This window comes from Chaetodon auriga, chromosome 1 (genome assembly GCF_051107435.1).
Source record: "Chaetodon auriga isolate fChaAug3 chromosome 1, fChaAug3.hap1, whole genome shotgun sequence".
Classification (NCBI taxonomy): domain Eukaryota; kingdom Metazoa; phylum Chordata; class Actinopteri; order Chaetodontiformes; family Chaetodontidae; genus Chaetodon; species Chaetodon auriga.
Window position 1 is genome coordinate 15,749,074 of NC_135074.1, and position 21,681 is coordinate 15,770,754.

General features: G+C 40.0%; 1 protein-coding gene across 2 annotated transcripts in view; it reads left to right on the plus strand.

The window, feature by feature from the left end:
- LOC143318293 (CUB and sushi domain-containing protein 1) overlaps positions 1–21,681 on the plus strand; it is a 375,208-nt gene that overhangs the window by 199,570 nt on the left and 153,957 nt on the right. For both annotated transcript variants that reach the window (XM_076726460.1, XM_076726469.1), the window contains exons 8-9: positions 13,574–13,655; positions 17,767–17,891. In XM_076726460.1, coding sequence (XP_076582575.1) covers positions 13,574–13,655; positions 17,767–17,891 — 207 coding nt within the window. The remainder of the gene's footprint in view (positions 1–13,573; positions 13,656–17,766; positions 17,892–21,681) is intronic.

The window sequence follows — 21,681 nt, forward strand, 5'->3', positions numbered from 1 at the left end:
TAATTTGTAGAAGCACATATATATTTAATTTACACCAAGTATTTGCAAAAAAGATTCTTACAATTCAGTTTATTCCAAACCAATCAATGATGCAAACAAACAATTCACCTTTACAGTTACTTCTTGCAAAGTAGAACAAGCTGAGAGAGAACAGATTCAGAATTTTCCAATTTGGAAAAAAATGTGAATAAGATTGAACTAAAATCTTATATTGCATGAACCATGAAGCATGTCAGACATATTTTTTGTGGACACTGGAAGAAGTGTTAATTAAGAGGCCTTAATTTGTGCTCAAAATTAATTTTGCTGCTTGATATGCATGTCATTGTGTCCGCCTGTTCTACAGCCATCATATAAACACACCAGATGCATCCTCACGAGCCTCTGCTTCTGTTAGGATGGTTTCTTTCATTGCACCTTTGAAGAAATGTCTTTGTCACACACCGTGAACCTCTCTGTGCTGTTGTCAGGATGATAATCTGACCACAGTCTCAATGCACCATAGTGACTCACTTTCTGCTGGCTGTAGCTGTTGCTTCCCAAAGGATGAGTCCTTGTATTGTCCATTTTCACTTTTTATTATATTCTGTCTAAATTTCCAAAAGCTAAGTGGAGGTTTTGTGTTGGGATTGCATCTTCTTCATTCTCTCTGGAGGTGTGGACAAGTGGAGACTCCACCTCCATCAGGTGAAATCATTAATGGGTACATTTTTGCCATCCCACTGCTGAGACTCATTGTACAGTAAGCCTGTAGAGAAACGATGCAATCCTATAATGAACATCAGTGAGGGCCAATATATGGATTATGAATTAAAAAATGCAAAGTGGCCCTTTAGTTTCGGTCTTGCTACAGTTTCTACTCTCTCCTCTCCTGTCCTCTTTTCATGTGCTCAGCTCTTTACTAATCACTCATTTTCATTTACTGTATCATATAGAGCACAAACTACACATGCATAATGACATTATGCCATTTCAATGGGATTAAATCGGTGCTGTCGTGACTTTCACCAAACCATGCCACTTCTTATACTTCTACAATTACAGTATACACACACACACACACACACACACACACACACACACACAGGGAGAGAGAGAGAGAGAGAGAGAGAGAGAGAGAGTTTTGAATGTAAAGCGTGACTATATGTCAAAGCTAATCATGAGATTAGTTTGCATTTTACTACTGTAAATTATTCAAATGATGTTTAAAAGGACTTGTAACTTTCTGTTCATCCATCTGCGGCAAGCATGAGAGGAGCTTGGTCACATTGTTGTTGGAACACTGAAAATTTTATTAGCCAAACAGATAATATGAAGGTGAATAGTGAATATGTTATTTTCTGTAGTGTTGAACAGGAAACTGTCCTCCTCAGAAAAACATCATTTATTTTAGCAAACCCCCAGCAAACATCATGTTCAAGTGACAAAACAGCTGCTGTGCTGTTCGCTGGGGGCAAAGGATGAAATAATGTGACATTTTTATAGAACCACAAAGTCCACAGAGGGAGGAGGTCAGGGTGGTTGGACGGGTCAACAGAATATCTCATATTGACTCACAAGTTTACTTCCTGTTTCCTTCTGGTGGTCAATATTTTTTATTTATTTAATGTTTTTTTTTTTTTTATCTGTTGTGAATATTTTTTGTTTTGTTTATATCTTGGCATTTATGTGTTTATTTGTCAGTAGAGAGTACAGAGGCAGACAGGAAATGAAGCGTGGGAGAGAGACAGAGGGGTATACATATAAAAAACATCCTGGAAACACAGCAGGGATGTTGCAGTTATGTGTCGCACCTTAACCATTCCGCCATCAGGACACCCAACCAAACGATGATCATACCCTGACCAAGTCGTTTTTGTGCCTAACCCGAATTGATATCTAACTAATAACCAGCTTCATAAGATCTGAGATTTCATTTTTGCAGCGGTGATTTGTAAAGGTTTTGGAGAGAACAAACAAATCAAACATCTTCCTGCTGGTACAGGTGTCAGATCAGAGGAACCTTTTCTTTCTGAGGAGTAGTTACAAGCAGTGCATTTTGTCATTTCATTTGGAGGACTTTCATCTTTCTCCTAGGACAGCTGTGACCTGGAATAATGTATGTTAAAATATAGAGTAATTATGAAAGAATTTCAACGCAGAAAATTCATTTAAAAGCATGCAGATCTGTTGGTTATGTTCTCTGAGTGACGAGACGCAGCTACATATTCCATTTGTCATGAACTTCAGATTTCTGAATAGTAATGTTAGTTCAACAGCGGTTGATTTAAATAACCACAGCCATTTCATGCATTCATCCAGTGTGCAGTATGTTGCAGATGTTTGCTTTAAGATAAACCTGATCTGTGTTTTTAGTTGCAGTGAAATATGCCTCAAAACTCAAAAACACAAACCAGTTTAACAATCGAAGACAGAGGCACAGAATCAAAGCAAGCTCATGCCTGCAGAGCTTCTCATTTTATCAATGTATTCTAATAGTTGTATTAGGATCATTGCTGCTGTGTTTTGGCCGTAGGTCTTCCTCAGAGGCAAAGAAAAGATTAAATGCCTCGTGGAGGTTTGAGCTAATATCAAGCCATTAGTTTGATATGAAGAAAAGCGTGTAAAGTTTCATGGTTATCTTGAAAACTGCACAATGAAAAAAAAAACAAAACAAAAGCCTTGTCAGAGAGGGTCTCAAGACGATTCAGAACTAATACGCCATTAGTTTGTTTCAATGCTGGCAAGTTCTGTGCACAGTAGGTGTCAATTTTTATGGCTTATTTTGGAATTCAGACCATTAAAAGAAGCCTCTCCAGTGGCTGTGTTCAGCCATTTAACTCTTTACTCAGTTTCAGTTTCTTTGTGATATCTTCACGCCTGATGAACCGTCTTCACCAGCTGCTGTTTGTATGTGGATTAGAATATTTCAGTTGTTTAAAAAGTCACATTTAAAGGCAAATAAGCTCCTCCATTAGGATTGTGAGCAGCTGAAGTTCTGCTGTGTGTGTAGTGTTTAATTAGTTGATCGAAATGGGAGGTTGAGCCACACAGTGGAAGAAACGTTTCTACCTCACTGGCAGCTAATAGGAATCCAAATAAACATTATATTGACCACAAGGCAGTAAAACAATGAATTTGACGGTGGAGGTGCTAAATATCTCTACAGTCTGGGCTGGCAGATGTTTCTTGGACACGTCTCTGAGACAGTATTCAGATCACATGACGGAGGCTTTTAATTATTAGAAGCCCATGCTCATCCTTTCCTGAGCATTTAGCTTCATAATAAAACCCTCATCAATAATTCTGTGGGTTTACACGCTCAGCCAAGCATGCTAGCAGGTGCAATTAACATTAGCATGGTGTTTGTTGTGTTTATGTGTGTTTGTGTGGAAAGCAAATCTTATGTGCTCCTTCATGTGTTGCTGCATTTGAAATTAGAGTTGTTGTACTCTGTGTGTGTTTAACTGTGTGCATATCTGTGGAGTTCTTGGGGCAAATCAGTTATATTTATCAATGATGTGAAGCTTGGTATAGAGTTCAGATCACTCTCTCTTTCTCCCTCACACACATACAAATACACACAAACACTTTCTTTTTGCTCTCACTCACACAGACTACACACACAGATACACACATGTATGCAAACACTCTCGCATACAAAGTTGTTTCCGTGTGAGAGAATTGCCTGAAGTCAGTACAAGAGTCCAAAGCTGTTGCATTTGCTTCGTACATGAAGGGCCAAGCGAACAAAAACATCTTGTTGTGCAGGGACTCCATTACCATGGGAGTCTCTGGAGGTTTCTCTCTGGCTGACATGTAAATGTATTCAAATAAATTACATTATAGCCTTAGAAATGTGATGTTCTGCCTGCCTCCTGAATACATTTTTAAAAAAAGAAACCAACTCTGCAAGCAGCAAAGCTCTGCTGCAGTTAACCTTATGACTTATGACAGTTTTGCACCAGACGGTCCAGATCTCACATTGCCCTGTGCGGATTTTATCATGATGTTTAAGTACAATCACAGTGAGCACCAGTGGTCTGTGTGTATCTGCTTAAAGACTCTCAACAGTAGCTATCCCACTTGTAAAATTACTGGCGGACTGTAGAGAATGAGCTTTATCTGTTATCACAATGTGAAGCCAAAGAATGATGATAATGACTGTTAACTGTGTAGTCCAAGGATCCCTTAAGCTTTCGCAGCCCTGGACCTAAATGAGAAATTTAGTTTCACACCATGGGACCCATGCTCATTAAAACATACTAGCATTTTTATCATGGGGACCAAAACTGTATAAATGTGGGGTTTCACATTGGGCTGAAGGCTCAGTGACGTTATCCCAACGTAGTACAGCTAGGCCACCAGGCTGGGAACCAGGATCATTAAACCACTAAAAAAGTCAAGCCAAGGTCCACTTTTGGTCCTGAACCAGCTTTCGAACAGCGTGTCTTTACACTGTATGACTCCCAGTAGTAATATTATGGCTGTATGGCAGAGAATGTGCAGTCTTTATGCAATATATAATCATTACAAAGAACCAGAGACTAATGATAATGAGTTTTACCTGTCTAGAGAATGGAGCACTTATGAATCATAATCTAAAAGACTGTAACAGCCTCTAGCCTATATTAAAGCACAGTCTAATAGACAGACACACATGAGAATAAGCAGAAATCAGTTTGAGAACAGTCTGTTTATGAATACATCTCTGACTGACTTTTGGTTCTAATTGTCACTGCTAGATTGATAGATACATACATTCATACATACACAGTGCAGATAGATATTTAAGAGATAAATATAAAGTAAGAGTGGTAACTAGAACAGTGTTAAGTGGTTCAAATGAAAGCAGCCCATCCTGCGGTTACCCTCTCTCAGCGGTAACATTAGCTTCCTGCTGAGGATGTGTCATAATTATAGAGAGGCTGAAAGATTGTGATTAAGGAGTTTTACTCCCTAGACAATGACCTAGAACTGTAATGAATCATCATTGTGAGAGTGTGATTTATAATCAGTGTTTTCTTCAGGATTGTCAGGCAAGGTGGTGCTGGGTTGCGGTCCACTCAGATGAAAGTGATGCGGCCACTTGAAACTTGGAAATCACACAATGGCACAGCACCACAGGGATTTAGTTTTGGGAAAACCTCATACTAATGAAGTCCTTCAGTCCTAAAATTGGGACACTGTGTCAAGTGTAAATAAAACAGAATGCAGTCATTTGCTAACAAACTGTGTTTACCGACAATGATGCTCCTGAGCCCATGTAGTCATATCCTTTACACAATCATGTGTTCACAAAGTGGTGAACCTCTCTCCATCCTTGCTTGTGAATGACTGAGCCTTTCAAAGATGCCCCTTTCAGACCCAATCATGATACTATCACCTGTTACCAATGGACCTGTTTACCTGTGGAATGTTCCAAACAGGTGTCTTTCCCAGTCTTTAGTTGCTCCTGTCCCAACTTGTTTGAAACATGCTGCTGCATCAAATTCAGAATAAGCAGGTATTTACAAAAATCAATGAAGCTGATGAGGTAAAACATTAAATATATTGCCTTTGTACTGTTTCCAATTAACTATATGTCATAAAGGATTAGCAATGCCTCCCAGTTTTGTTGAAATTGGGTTTGTATCAATTTAAACTGTGTCTCATCACACATGGCTCTGCACTATGACAAGTGCGTAAATATGGAGAATCTTGTGGGCTCAAAATTATGCTGGGAAGATGGCTGTAGACTCTCTAGGCTCTTGGCTTGATTGACCTATGAGTATGAGAAGGTGGGGGAGAGAGAGAGGGCAGAGTGGATAAGGGGCAAAGAGGAGAGCAGCGGAAGAGAGCATATCAACAAACTGCACTTCACACATATCTCTCCTCATCCAGCAGGCATCTGAAGAGCACCACCTGGAACACGCATCAGCTGAATGCACACACACACATACACACACACATACACACACACAGACAAACAAACAAACATACTCTCCCACGCTCTCCCTGCCTTTCCTTGCACCGTCCCTCATTGACTCTGTGACCACATTTTTCCTTTTAAGGGTTCATCTGTCAGCGGAATGCTTTGCATTCTCAATGCAAATGTGTTTTGTGTTTATCCGTCTTTAAGTTGCCCTCTAAGCCAGCGTTTACCAGTTTTCTCCAATTGCCTGAGCCAGTGGTTTGTAACTCTGTCTCTTGGGAATTTCAACAACAGTTTCTTACAACAAAGAAAACAAAACAAACTGCAGGAGAGACACAGGATTTTCTGTACAGCCTTAATGCATATATTTGATATGACCTTGTTTCATGAGCTTTGCCCTGTTTTTAAGGCTCTATTAAGCAACATTTTTTGGTTTTAATTCTGAATTAGATGGCTCTGGGACTATAATGGTAAAGTGTCAGCCCCAAACACAGCAGTGCTATACAGCTGACTGATTAAACAATGAGCCAATAGTGATTCCTTTTTTCATTTTGTAAATGAAATCCGCCTCCACTACCAGAATTCCTCAGAGGAGATTTCGAACAGTGTTTCATCAAGGTTGAAAGTACAGAATGTGATACCTTTTGTACTTTTGAGGTGGATATAATGAAATAATGAAAAAAAAAAATGTCTTTTAAAGTCACAACATAAATTTTAAAGTAAATGTTCATACTTAGCATTTAAACTTAATATTATGTCTTGATTGAAATTTGTTGGATAGTTTTCAAGTTTGAAAAATACTTATGTGTCACCTCCTCTTAAGTATTAAGAGCTAATTGTTAATGATAAAAAAAATAGGTGTCGTGTCTAATCTGGCTGTGTTGAGGGCTAATGGTGATGGCAGCAGCCACATAATCTCTTTATGCTTGTTGGCGTATCGATCACTGCTGTCTGATCAGTGGGCTATTTTTTCTTTTATCTTCATGGAAAAGAACAATTGATATGTAATAAGCAAATTTCATGTAGTATCACTGACAAACAAACAGAAACACAAAGATGAATACATCGACAAATGAACATAATAATGTTTTTGCAAAACATTGTGATGTTAGAGTGAAGCTGACCAAACAACCTCCCTGGGGATCGCTCTCCCAGATGGACAGACGTGCAATAGATGAGCGAACAGAATAGATTCACAACAGAGAGTCATTGAATATAAGATTATGATGACAAAATATAGACTGCAGAACATTAGTGAAGATGATGGACACAGGAGGACAACTGAGCTGCTTTAGGTGTTCCCCTCAAAGGATGATCTGAGCCACATGACCTTCTCTCCACGATGGAGACGTGGAAAGATGACAGGCCACAAAAGAGAAGAAGAGAGAGGTCCCGGGACGTCCGATGGTCCAGCACAGAGAGGCTCGGGAAAGAGAGGGAGAGACAACACAGCTTGTGTGCAATCATCAGCAGTTAAAATGCACTTGAAGTGTCAAAAGCCAAAGTATTCACAATTCAGAAAAATAGTTTGTGTCAGTATAATATTATTATCTAAATATTATGTTATTGGATTATTATTTGTGATGCATTAAAGTTTAAGTGGCAGTTTATGTTGCAGCTGGTTGAGGTGTAGCTGATTTTAACTTATCTACTCTCAGGTAGATGCCCCTACAGTAATGTATAGTACTTTGTATACTGTAGGTATTAGGTTATTGTATTTAATAATAGTACCCACACAGTAACTCATAACTACAGGTGCCAGATACATTGTGAAGTAAAAAGCACTCTCAGGGCCAGCCCGAGCATTTTTGGAGCCCAGAGTGTTCCTTGTGCTCCCCCCACCACCAAGTCCATACCAATGCCTCCCATGTACACTGTTACCTCAGACTCTTACCTAACTGGAATATATCATAACCCTGCATCCCCTTCCTTCCCATGTATACCCAATAATCCATTGTAAATCACAGTTATACTCAAACAGCTTGCTTTAGGGCATGCATTATCCTGTATAACCTAAAAGTACAATTAAATATTGTATTTTCTCAAATAACATAAACAAAGTACTATCATGGACAAAAAAGTAAAGCAACTGTAAATATAGCTGCATAATTGCAAATATAGCACAGGCTATGGGATGTCAACTTTCAAAGTTCACAACAGATGGGCAGAAAGAGAAGGATGCACACACCTTGGTGCCAAACTGGATTTGAACACAAATTTCCTTGATAACTTTAGATCATCAAGGTGTGTAGATGATCAGTGTCGGGACAATTGGCCCAACGGTTTTAGATTAGATTAGATTCAACTTTATTGTCATCGTCAGAGAGCAACACAGAGACAACGAAATGCAGTTTAGCATCTAACCAGAAGTGCAAATAGTCAAATATCCAAAAAAAAAAACAGAAATACATGTAAATGGTGCAAGTGGCATGAGGTATAAACAGTGTATACAGTATAAACAGTATAAACAGTGTGAGGTAGGTGCAGGTAATGCACGTTGTAAGGAGTTGTAATGAATAGGACTCTAATAAAACTGAGAAAGGTCAGAAAAGTGAGACCATTGGAGCAAAGATGTAGATGATTTTAGAGATTTAAATGATTAAAATGAATTTTGACTCAATTTGCTTTCAAGAAAATTGTGAAAACTTTTTTAATAGAGCACCACCTTGAGATGTTTTTTTTGTGGGTTGTGGGTGGAATTTGCAACCCACCTGGCTCATTTTCATCTTATGTTTTTTTTGTCCACAAAAAGCAGAGAAAAATAAGAGGAAAGAATAAGCAAATGGTGAGCATCGCTGCATGGACCACAAAAGAAAAGAAAAGAAATAAAAAAAAGTGATACAGTTTTAAAGAATTACTACAATGGACACAAAAACTAAAGTAGCTCTAACAATAACCAACACTCAGTGTTTCACTCTATATGAAAGTATTGCTCAAAAGAAAATATTTTCTGCATTTATTAGTTTCCAGTGAGAGATGTGGTGGTGGAAACTTCTTCTTTCCTCTCTTTTAGTAAAAGTAAAATCCTTGTTTAATCACGGGGACCTTTGCTCTCAAACTCTGTTCTCACCTTATCTGACAAGGCTGGCCAATCGGTGGGGTCAGTAAGGGCTGCCTCAGTGGACTTGCTTGCTGCAGGCTGTGCTTTAGCTGTGCACAGTGGAGAGGTGGGTGTCTCTCCATCGGGAGCTACTGTAGTGGGTGATCATGGGGCTGGTGGTATAATTTGTGTATCTGCAGGCAAAAACAGATATGCATGCTCTTAGTTTATATACTCATTGTGTATGTTGTTCAAAAATACAAAACATTATTGGTCATAAATACCAATACGTATGCAACTAGGATTTGCAATTATAATAACTGAACCCAAGATCACAATAAACAAACCAACTTGACTAAACAGACTTGCTGCAGGCGGTGATGGAGTAGCACAAGACGAGGGGTCTATGTCCCAGATATTTCCTAAGCACATCTGGAAAAATGTGTAATAGTTAGATGTTAGCCAAAATAAACATAAATGCATGTGCACTGGATTTGTGTCAAACCCACTCTTCATGTAATTCATTCAGTCACTGTCCTCAAACATTCTGCAAAACTTGAATGTGGTGTTGTTCCAAGTACATATTCCTTTTAAGTGCCTGGCTGGGCATTGATACAAACACATTTTTCTAATAGCTCATGATATATATTTCTGTAAATAACCTGGCTGCCACGCCCATCCCCCCACACGCCAGCCTTTTTGTTTTCTCCCCTTTGGATGCTGCTGCTGATGGTTCGAAATGTCGTGCCTTTGCTTAGAGGATCGTCAGTGCCGTGGCAATGCAGCATGCAGCTCACCATAAGACACACAAACAAAAAAACAACTGAATACCGCTCGCTTCACCCTCCCCGACGGTGGCTACTGAAAATGCGAAAAATATCAAAGATCTTCTCTAGAGCAAGTGTTTGGTTTGTCCACTCTGGGCTACTGTAGAAACATGGCTGTGCAGCATTGCAGACTCTGAGGAAGAGGACCCGCTCCCTCTGCAGATATAAAGAGATTATTCTAAGGTTGCAAAAACATGATTCCTATTCAAGTGATTATACACCAATGAAAACACGTTTATGAATATTACATTCCATTTCTGCCAATACATCCCTCTAAATCCCACACACTGGACCTCTAAAGCAAATGTAGTTACTTGCATTTCATCACTGCAGCGGCCACATAGGCTCTCTGCTTGTTCTCATGCTGAATGCTGTTTAATTAATGGTCAGTCCCTTCCAGAGTTATAATAGCTTTCAGACAGGGCATGCAGCAGAGCACTGTACAGTTCATAGGGGTATTGCTTGCTCTTAGCGGTGAATATATAGAGAATGGTTTTGGCCAAATAGCAGCAAGAACTGAGTCATTTAGTGAGTGAATCTCTATGTATAGGAGTGAGCAGCTGACATGAAGTTAAGCTCGATTACAGAAGTCAATGGACACCAACAAGAAAGTTAATCACCTAAAAAGTTGACTTGTAGAGATGAAAGGTTTGCAGAGGACACTTTGATGATACAGAAATGACATTGTGCATCATGAGCTTGTGTTTAAATGTTGAATGGTCTTTTAAGTGCAAATATGGGATTAAGTCAGCTTGTGGATTTTTGACATCAGCCCAGCAGTGATTTTTGGCAGCTTTTCCCCCCTAACAATCTCATGTTGTTTGCATGAGCTGGATTTGTTTCGGCAATATGAACCTTTGTATTTGATGCCAATGAAAGCCATTTGAACATGAGTGAGAGAGAAGGGGATGAGGGAGCGCAACACAGAAAGTGTGTTTTTGAGTGTGTTTGTGTGGTGATTTTTGGACAGAACATCAAAAACACAGCAGAGCAACAAGACAGCTTGTTCTGTTTGCATCATATCTCACACAAACACGCATACGCAGCGTCTATACGCTCACAACCCCTCAGCACACACATAACACAATCACACAAATGCAGCAAATCATTCATCCATCTTTTCTGCGAGGATGCACAAAACTTCGGCATCCCTTTGTAAATTGCAGCTAATGTGTGTGAGAGAGGAAAAAGCGGGGTGAGCAAGCTGAGAATACAAAAGTAGGAGAGAAGGAGTGGGTGGGAGCACAGGCAGACGAGGACGACAGGAAGAGAGAAGCGAGTGAGAGGGGTGCAAGAAAAGATGGGCAGAAAGAAAAAGAGGTCAGATATTGCTCTTTCTCCAGGTCGTGTTCTAGAACCCACCAGGATGTTTTCTTTGTGATACTATCATCCCTTTCCAGCAATGTCCTCATTTCTATTTTATTTATTCTCTCCTTTCCCTTTATGTTTCATTTCTTGCTAACCGCCATTATTCATCCTCAGAGTTCCATTAAGACAGAGCTGGTCTAAACTGGTTTCTGTCATGTCTCATTTACATTTACATTATGTTGTAGGCATGCAGCAGATGCTCCCAACCAGAGTGAAGCCTAAAACCAACGCAAAATCCCAAATATGAGCCGGACAAAAACTGTCATGTGTTTTGATTTTTTTTTTTTTTTTAATAACATAACAGATCATGCGGATAGATGAGGGAAAACAGGAGGGGATGAGATGCTGAAATGTGAGAAATGAGGACAGTTCTTCATTAGCTCTGGTGTTGGTTTTCATTTTCGTCATGACAGTTGTTCCGCCATTTGCATTTTTTTTGCAGCACCTTTTTTTTTGTGTGTTTGTCATCTTTGGATTTGCTTACAAACATTTTGAAAAGTGAAACTGTATGACTTTACATAGATAAAGTTATTATGACAGCAGGCAAGTAGGAAGTGAGGCATAATTCTTGAAACAACTGGTCCTAGAGCATACACACTGCCAAATGTGAAGCTTTCCATCAAGTTAGTTTTATGTAAAGTTGAATATTTATAGGCTGTATTTTTGTATATAATATTTTAATCTGGATAATAACAAGATACTGTAACCATGAAAATAAATACAATGAGGGAGAAATGTAGCCTAGCATTTTTCCACGTGAACAGTTGCAGAGTTGTAATATAAAGAAGCATGACATGGAGATGCTTTCCAGAAAAGCAGATAATCTTGAAAAATGTACTCATATACAGTGCATCTGCTGATTTCCATGTTTTTTATTTGCCTCGAGCAGTCTGTGAAATGCCTCTGTGACATCTGGCAGATTAGATTTAGAGCTCCGTTCAGGGACAAGCTAAAGTTCAAAAGGTAGAAGCTGTTCACAGTTATGTTTTGTAAGGAAGTTAATGTCTCACAACTGACAGCTTTTAAATGCATCTTGACCCGAGGCTTGTCAGGCTCTGGTTACTACTAGCAGTAATGGCAGCACTTTGTGGGGGCGAAAAAAGCAGCAGTATGAAGAATGACTGAAATATAGGCCAAATAAACATGAAATGGGTGCAAGTTGATTCATTTTGCGAAGAGGGAAAAGAGCTTTCGCCACTGATGGATTTACTTTTTGACTGTAGTCAAGAGGTGTGGATCGACTGCTCATCACATGCTAGGTTTGCAGTTAGCTACAATATTGGCATTAATAGCCTTTGATGATACTTTGTGAAGTACGTGCAAAATGTTTTTTAGTGGTTTTAGGGTGAATAGAAGCTAATTTTAGTCTTAATTCCTCTACTTTCAAATTTACTTTGGAAATCATAAAGATGATGATTTAGCTTTATAATGACGCTTAATGCAATTAACCAATTCAGTAGCTCTTCAGTTATAATGATCAACTTCAGTTTGAGGTCGTCAGAGAGCATTCGGGCGCTCTCTAGCTGCTGGACACTGAGGACACTGTGATATATCAGACATCAGTGTGTTTGTTGCTCATGAGGTGTTTATTATTAGACTTGTTTTCTTAAATGTTTTCCTTCGTATTACTGTATTTCTGCTGCTGCGTAAAATCTGAATGTGTGTGAGCCTATAGACCTTTCTCACAGCAGACATTTCGGCTCGTCATTGCAGCAGAAGCACAGGTTGAAATGGACAACGTTAAAAACAACTGCATTCCATTTAGGTCAGCTAGTTTGTATTGTGCATGCTGGCTCACTGCCATGGCTTACTGGGACACTTGAATGGAACTGAGCTGGGGTTAATGAAATTTGTTCACCTGTGCTTTTCCTGCTCCGACAAGTTAAAGCGTCTCCTGTAAAAAAAAAAGACCTATTTGGAAATATTATGATAGAATTCCTTCATTCCAAAGGACGGAAACACAATGCAAAGAGGTGGTTGACTTGTTTATTTTGTGTTGGATGATCTCTATAGACAGATAAATTACCTGATCATGATTTTGTAATAGTATTATGTTTATCTGTCAGCGAGAAAAATAAACACGAAAAGAAAAGCTCCTTGTTTTCTTATCGAAGCCTGTGTATATTTCATGTTCCCGAGTCAGATCTGTTTTAAAATTCAAAGTGTGAGCGCACGCCTCATTTTGTGCATTCTCAACAACAGTTGGGGATATCTCTCACAGCTGGAGTTATCCTAGTTGTGCTTAACCACTCGACAGTCGTCACAGAATGAAAAATATTCAGATGTGTGTGGTCACAACAATGAGAAGGAATTTTTAGCCCCGTCACTTTCGTCTTACTGTAAAAAGTTCCATGAGACTACGTTTAAGGATTTGTATGCCTGCAACAACTGCGAGATGTGTGTAAAAATATACTGATCAGATGTCCATCCATTCCTTTTTTTCAGTGAGTCAAAGCGGTCTTGCTGGTGATGTTTGTCCAGATCCTGGAGTTCCAGAAAACGGCAAGAGGATGGGCTCTGCCTTCCAGTAAGTTCACATTAGTCCAGACTCAACTGCTCCCAGTCACTCCCAGTCAAATCAAGTATATTAAAAACACTCACAATTGCCTTGGATATTGTTGATTTTATGATCAGCACAGGGATCATTACTGTGTGTGTGTGTGTGTGTGTGTGTGTGTGTGTGTGTGTGTGTGTGTGTGTCAGACATGTAGAAAGCAGACTGCAGAAATGATCTCACTCAACGGTCTTTTCCTGCAGTGGGTTACATTTGCAAGTCTGGCACAAGTCATCAAATCATTTGGAAGACACGTGAGAAAAGTGATCCTTGCTCACGTTATGTTGAGCTGCTTCAATTCTGAAGTCAGAGCAGCTTGTTTGTTGCCAGCGCAGGGCCGATTACTGACAGCTAACTAAAAATATTGAGCCTTGCTGCAGGCTGAACAGAGTTGCACTGCGGAAAATGCACACTCTGTTTGTTTGCACAGTACAGCCAAGTTTACTAGGTGAGCTGATTCCCCTCCCACCCTGCTTTGGCTGAACAAAATACTTGTCTGTGCACCACGGATGATTGACAGCGGGTGCCGTGGGGGGCTAAAACTCTGTGAGCTTAATTTAGATCTGATGACTCCTTGTGTTTGAAAAAGGACCGTTTCTGTTTGTCCAGATTATCTTGAGGTTACAGACACATTGTGACTTTGAGTTATCTCCTCAGAAATCACAGTTTATTTTAGTTGTCCCTCCCCTCTTCTTAGCTCATGGGCATCCTTTAACTCTCAGGCTGAGAGTGAGTGCCACGCTTCCCTTGTTCTGGTCCCCATATTGGTCCAATGAGCATGTAGCTTCCTCACCAAAGCTCCCCTTCGTTTTCGTGGAGACTGAAGTGTTTTGTGGTTTATGTATCATCATGAATAATTTATGTCTGTTGGGGACCTGTCGTTACAGCTCTGGCTTTTTAGATGTGAAGCACCTTATGTAACTGACTTGTAACAAACTTGAAAAACTCACATATTCACATTTGCAGTCTTTTCGAGGGGGGCTGTTCAGTGCTTGTCAGACCAGCTACACACCTGCCAACCCATGTCACCTATAGGAAAGCAAATTATTAGCGACAGCACTTTCAAACTGCAGTTATACTCATGTTTATGTTGCCATCAGACACACACACGCGCACACACACACACACACACACACACACACACACACACACACACAAACATGCAAAAGACAAAGGTAATGGCTCTGAGAGTTTAACTGCTGGAATTTGCATGCGTGCCACCTGCAGGCAACAGGTGTGAAAGCTGCAATTTTCTTCTTTTGTAGCTGGTGTTTTCTTTGTGTTAGTGTGTGTGTTTGTGTGTGCGTGTGTGTGTGCGTGTGTGTGTTTTGAGAACACTATAGCTGTAAGATGATTAACGAAAACAAAAACAGCATATACATCATTTAAATGTTTTTTAAAAAGTCAGAATTTGCAGGTTTAAAATGTACAATGTCAAACACACAAACAAACAAAATGCAAAAAACTGCAGTTTGTTTTCTACAGGTGGCACAAGTGTTGAAATTTCAGCTGCTCTTATTTTGTTTTCCTGTAGATTAGAGCTGTATTGATTTTTTTTTAATCGATTAGTTGTTTTAGTAAAAAATGGCATTTGAAGGATGTGGAGTGTTAAAACAGGCACTCCAGACATTTTCTAGACAAAGCAAGTTGTTGACAAAACAATCAGCAGATGAATCGATAACCAGTGTTGGGCAAGTTATTTTCAAAATATAATGTATCACATGTTGTTAGTTACTTTCCTTTGAAAGTAATATGTGGCTTTACAATCTGATAATAGCAAGATGATAAGGCTGTTGAGGCTGTAGCCTCAGCATAACCTGTTCTCTATGGCAGTGTTGGCTTATTTCATGATTGATTTTGACAGGGATTTTGCTGACAAGCTTTATCGGACATGTTTTTCCAACCTGCACGTCTCACACAACAGCTACGCTCTCATTTGAATCAGTGCACCGGCTGCGTGAAGGCTCGCACCTCAGCTGCGTCTCACAGGCTTAACCGAAACCTCAAGCGTTTATTTATGCTTCAAGTCTATTTTCTTCAGTAATACGCACATAAGCGTGAAGTTTATGCCCAATAAAAAGCCACACACACACACACACACACACACACACACACACACACACACACACACACACACACACACACCTATTTTGCACCAAGTTTCCTGAAAACTGTAACTGTAGAGACAGACAACATTTGTGATCCTGCCTTGCTGGACTGAGTCTTGTGTTCAGGTTGCTGTTTTATTTTCCAAAATGCAAACCTTATTTTATAAGATTAGTGTTTGTACAATAGTGTTTGTAACGTGTGTGTTCAGAACATGGCGGTTCATGTTGGTTATCGTCATTTTTGTTCTGGTTTATAGTTTTAACTTGACCCAACACTGATTTTGAATTCTTGTATTCTTGTATAGGCTGAGCATGTTTTGCTCTGTTCAGTGTTCGTACTTGATTATAGTCATTTTGAAACATCATCAGTAGCTCTTCTATCCAGGCGCACACTGTTAAACATCAGCATTTACCGATTTACATGAATAATCACTCTCTAGATTTTTATAAGGGTCCCCACTCATGTAGGGTCAAGCACAGAGAATGGGAAGGAATGTTTCGGAAGTAAGATCTCGGCTGATAAAGACTCGGTGGACACAGAGATTTTTAAATGATTCACTGCATGGCGTCTGTCACCTTATCAGTAGAAAGGGTACTGTAATTTCATTTAATCAGGAGTGAGCAATTATAAAATAATCACCTCTCCCTACGACTCATCCACTTTGCATCCGTGGCAACAAAATTGTTAAGAGAGACGCAAAGTGGGCATTCCGTGTTTGCCTTTATCTGAGACTATTTTTCAGGCCAAAAAACTTTTAAACGATAATTATCTTTTAATCCCCAGCCCCTGGTGCTCCACTTTACCATTAGCAACTATGACTGCACAAACTCTGTAGGACTATTAGAGGAGTTGTCTGAGTTAGTGAAACGTCATTACCTCCATGTGTTTTTGTCTGTGAGGGTTTCGTGTAAGTGTGCATGCGTGTTGGCATGGATGTGTTTGGTGTGTGTGTGTGTGTGTATGTGTGTGTGTGTGTTTTAGGTTTGTTTCGAATCATCATTCGGCACCGAGATGCAGGAGCTGGAGCAGAATTGTAGTGTGATGAAGTAAAACAGTAGAAATGGACAAGAGCTGCAGAGGAAACAAAAGTGTTTTCACTGTTGGGCGGCGCAGATGTGGAAGATGGCTCTAACTTAGTGTGTCGTGGTAGTTTTGATTCTCAGACAACCACATACACAATTGCGATGGAAAGTTCTTTTCAAGGAAATAGCAATAACAACAAAGTTTGCTTTCCTGTAATTGTAAATTTCACAGCGAGCGGCTGGATGTAAGGTATTTTCGGTGTCATCTGCACCGCCAAAGTAGCAGAAGCTGTAAAGTGAATGACCCAACTCTCCGTGACAAAGACACTAACAGAGAGATTTGGCCAGCCTGTACGACTCTACAGTGTTTAACAACAGGGTGGAGCCACTGAACAACCAGAACCCTACGTGGCGAATGTTTGGCCAGGTGGTAGACTGTGGTGTGTGTCAGCAGGGAAGAGACATTAAGCCTTACAGACAAGACACCATGCAGATTTCCACTTAGATGGCTGAATGTCCCTCTCATGTGCTCGACAGCGGGGTGCTGGAGGGAATGGGGAAACAAGAATGATCAGAACAACTGATGAGAGGGAAGGTAAGAGGAGTGAAGAAGAGAAAGGAGAAGAGAGCAAGGGGAAGCAGACAATAGAAAGAAGGCACGTGTGGAGGAAAATACCAGGTCTTACAGGAAGAGAGGAATTATAGGTCCTAATTGGATGATCTGTGGTGCCTCTGCATTATTAATATCATGACCATGATTCATACATTATTTCTACAGTTATCTCCTGGAAGAGCCCAGTTATCATAAAGTATAAGCGGTGACATTACGAGGTTTCTCCAAGTATCACAATATCAGCTGACGGTGACTTTGTGAAGCAATCAAAGCCGGAGTCGACGTCACTGTTGTAACTGTTTTTGACAAGTGCTGTTCCTGTTGTGCTTGCCTTCACTAGAGTTGGCTCCAGCGTCCAGTTCAGTTGTGATGACAGCTATGTACTTCAAGGATCCAAAAGTATCACCTGTCAACGAGTCACTGACACGCTGGCTGCCTGGAGTGACCACAGGCCCATCTGCAGAAGTAAGTTTCACCTGTCACTCCCTCTGAATCCTGGTATTACCTGTAAGGTGTATATGCATTAGAGCTATTTTATACAGCGGTGTCAGGTCAAAATCACATGGTAAGCAGTTCAATGACATCCACAGACTGCATTTATATGGTACATTTATCCTGGTGCAAAGTGCTTTATAATGTGTGACATCCACACTATCATACACATTTATATACTGATGGTGGCAGAGCCGTCAGGAAAGGTGCTGACCTGCTTATCTGGGATTCAGTGTTACACTCAAGGACACTTCAGGGTGCTGTTAGGAGGTGCCAGGAGTTAAACCATCAACGCTGATGACCCACTTTACCATCTTCTATTGCCCCAGAGGTCCAAGGGTTCAAAAAATTATCCCCTACCTGCCATTAGAGATCCAACTGCTGCAGGCGATGTAACACTGAAACTAGACTTACATGTCCATTATAAAGCAGGATTGTGTCACCCAAATGCAACATCATAACTCTTTAATGTGTTTTTAAAAGCTCTTGGATAGCACAAGGCTTTATAAGGATTTGACCACACTGACAAAACGTGTTAGTAGGATAAATTCATTGCCTGTTTTTTGTTTCTTCAGAGGATTTGTTGATGATAGTTAAAGGATAAAATCCTCTATAACATGAGTCTTACTGCTGCCTGAGATCCCCGTGATGTTCCAAAGCCACAAAGCCCTGATGAAGCCCTGAAAAGCCTGCTCACCTCCAGTCATTGGCCCGAACACTGACTACATTCACATGCACAAAAAATTCCAGTTTTTGCCTTCAGTCTGAGAAAGACATCGTTCCTACTGAGCTGTTTCACATGGCTAATGAAAATGTTATTGTTATTATTCCACAAATATTTCCATTCACACACAGTCGTGCATGCTCCGAGTAACAAACACAGCCTCCCTCTTTCATTTGCACAACCACTTTCTTGAAAAGGTCGGCTTTGCGATCTTTGCAAATATCCAAAAACCTGTTGATATCCACATTTTTCATTATGTTTGAAAGTAGGCGTGTTTCTTCTTTTAATCAGAAATGTAAGTTTTTCTTTTGTGCTTGTATTTCTACCCCAGCCTTGCTGTTAGCTGGCAAATACACAGAGTTTACCATAAAAAAAAATATGTCGCAGTCTGTGAGACACATATTTTGAATGCACTGTATACAAAAGAACGCCCCTAAAACCACAATAATATCAACATGTCTTAATAGTGAAATGCTCTATTCAGAATAAGACATAATATTTAAAAATCCAACCAGAATATGCTGTTCACATGACCCATATAACATTTGCAATATTGTCAGAATATTAGTTTGCATGTAAATATAATCACTGAAACAATGACAAGGTTCCTGTGTTTCTCTAGCAATGAATCTTCTGCTCAGGAACAGGAACAAGAGCTATGCCACGAAAGCCCTCAAACTAATAGATAAAACAAAACAGACTGATTTTTATAAATACTGCATATAATATGACTGTACATATATTTTTCAGCAATGAAGGTGGTCAGGAGTTGTGCTCATTGAATCAATGAAAATGAATCAATATGAGCTTTGTAGGCGGGATCTAGAATGGAAGCATCATCATCTTATGCCAGAGGAAGAAAAATGGGAACAGAAAAACAGCCACAGAAGTTCAATTGCAAAAATATCAACTCTTAAATAGGCACCTTTCCTGGGTCAGTGCATAAAACATTAAGTTAACTCCCAGCATCCACTAACAGCGCTCACATGTCAACCGAAAGTAACAAAAATGTACGCCTGAACAATCAAACGCAGTCCTGAGCCATGTTTTTTAAAGAAAATGCAAAATTTGTGGTCGTGTTGTTTTGCTAATGCAGAGTCACTAAAAGTTTAATAAATAATACTGTGATTTACATTTAGTTGTTTGTTGAAGTGTTAAAATACTGATTCACTGGCTGACTGACCAAATGAATAACTGTGTGAGTGGCAGTGCAATGATACAGGGGCTCTTACTGCCCACATGTTTACTGACAATCCCCTGTTGGCTTTATTGCTCCACAATGAAAGACAGACAGCCACAGTAGCACACACACCCAAGTGTGTGCGCACAATACACACTTACATTGACAGCAAGTGTCCAAAGGACAATGTCACATACCTCATAGTTGCAGCAGTACTTGCCTTGAGCTGTGTGTGTTTGACAGACAGGCAGTCCCTGTGCTCAGACACACACTATAGGGTCTCTGTCACATCATATTACAGTGTGTGTGTGTGTGTGTGTGTGTGTGTGTGTGTGTGTGTGTGTGTGTGTGTGTCTGTGCCTGTGCCTGTGCCTGTGCCTGTGTTATGTCTATATGTCCGTCTGCGACTGCAGAAACCTGTCTTGACTTGACGATACTGTCTACTCTTGTCAGGAAGAGACAGTGAGATGGAGGAAGAGTGAGGTAATGACAGAGATGGACGGACATGTTTCCACACTTTGCCTGTTTGCAAAGCTTATCTGCTTTTTTACTATTCATAGATTCATGGGATAGTTATACATTTTGTTCTCGCCAGGTGACCTTGAACCAATGATTGTTACTCATTTTGGGTGCCCTAACCTTTACAGAATACAGAGTATTTTGCAAGAACAACAACCCACCATGTAATTCTTCTATAGGTTTATAATAACAAACAGGACTTAATAGGACTTGTGTGTGTCATTAGAAAGCATCCTCAAATTGGAAAACTGTTGTTATTGAAACCCTCAGTGTCCCACCAATTTGACATGAATCGCTTCAAATGACACTTCACACGATGCACTTCAGCACAGCTGGACTCATCTGTACATCTATCATTCAAACAATGTGGTGCAGAAAAGCATTGTGTTAACTCAACTTTATTATATTGTAGGTCAAAAAGTTTTGACATACGCTTCATACATTAAGCTAAACTAGAAAGAAATATGAATAAAATGATGAACTAGACATTTGCGGGAGAACATTTCTATTAGAATAGTGCAGTAATACAGACACTCAATATGCATTACATTTCATATTCCTTCAGTGAAGAGGTAAAAGAAGCAGATGAGGGAAACGTTTTTGATATTTTTAAACTGTGCAACAACTTGTTTTTCTTACCATGAAACTACAGAGGGTTGCACTTTAGGGGACAATCAGAATTCAAGAGGTAAATTTTCAGTGTGACACAAAATAGCGACCGCTGGTAGCATTGCACATTCAAGGTAATGTATTTGACAGTGATTATGTCTTCTGATATTTTCCACATGAATAGCTGTAAGTAGAGAGGGGGATGAATACAGAGAGAGAAAGGGAGAGAGCAAGGAAGGGAAAGAGAGACAAGAACTGCTGTTACACGGAAACAAGTAAGTGGGCAGTGGTTTAAGACCCTTTACTGTAGCTCTGGTGTATTGTGTTATCTGGTATGATCACTCTCCTGGGATTCAAACCCATGAGCCTCTCTCATTCTCTGCTGAGACTTTAATGTTAATTAGAAGCTGGTCTCCGGGATGAATCACCATGAATGTGTTTCTGTGTGTGTGTGTGTGTGTGTGTGTGTGTGTGTGTGTGTGTGTGTGTGTGTGTACCTGTGTGTATCACAGTGTGTTACAGCTCTCTTTTCTAATTAACAGGCAGATCAGTCATCTGAGGTCCTCCTCTCTCTCCCTTTCTCTCGTGGTATTTTGTGTGTCTGTCTTTTTCCTTCCTCTTGCCCTTCCTCCCTCACTTTCTTTTCTCCTCCTTTCTGACATTATTATCGTTCAACATCTCTTCTCTCCCTTTCCGTCTCTTTCTAACCTCCCTCCCTCATGCCTCTCCAC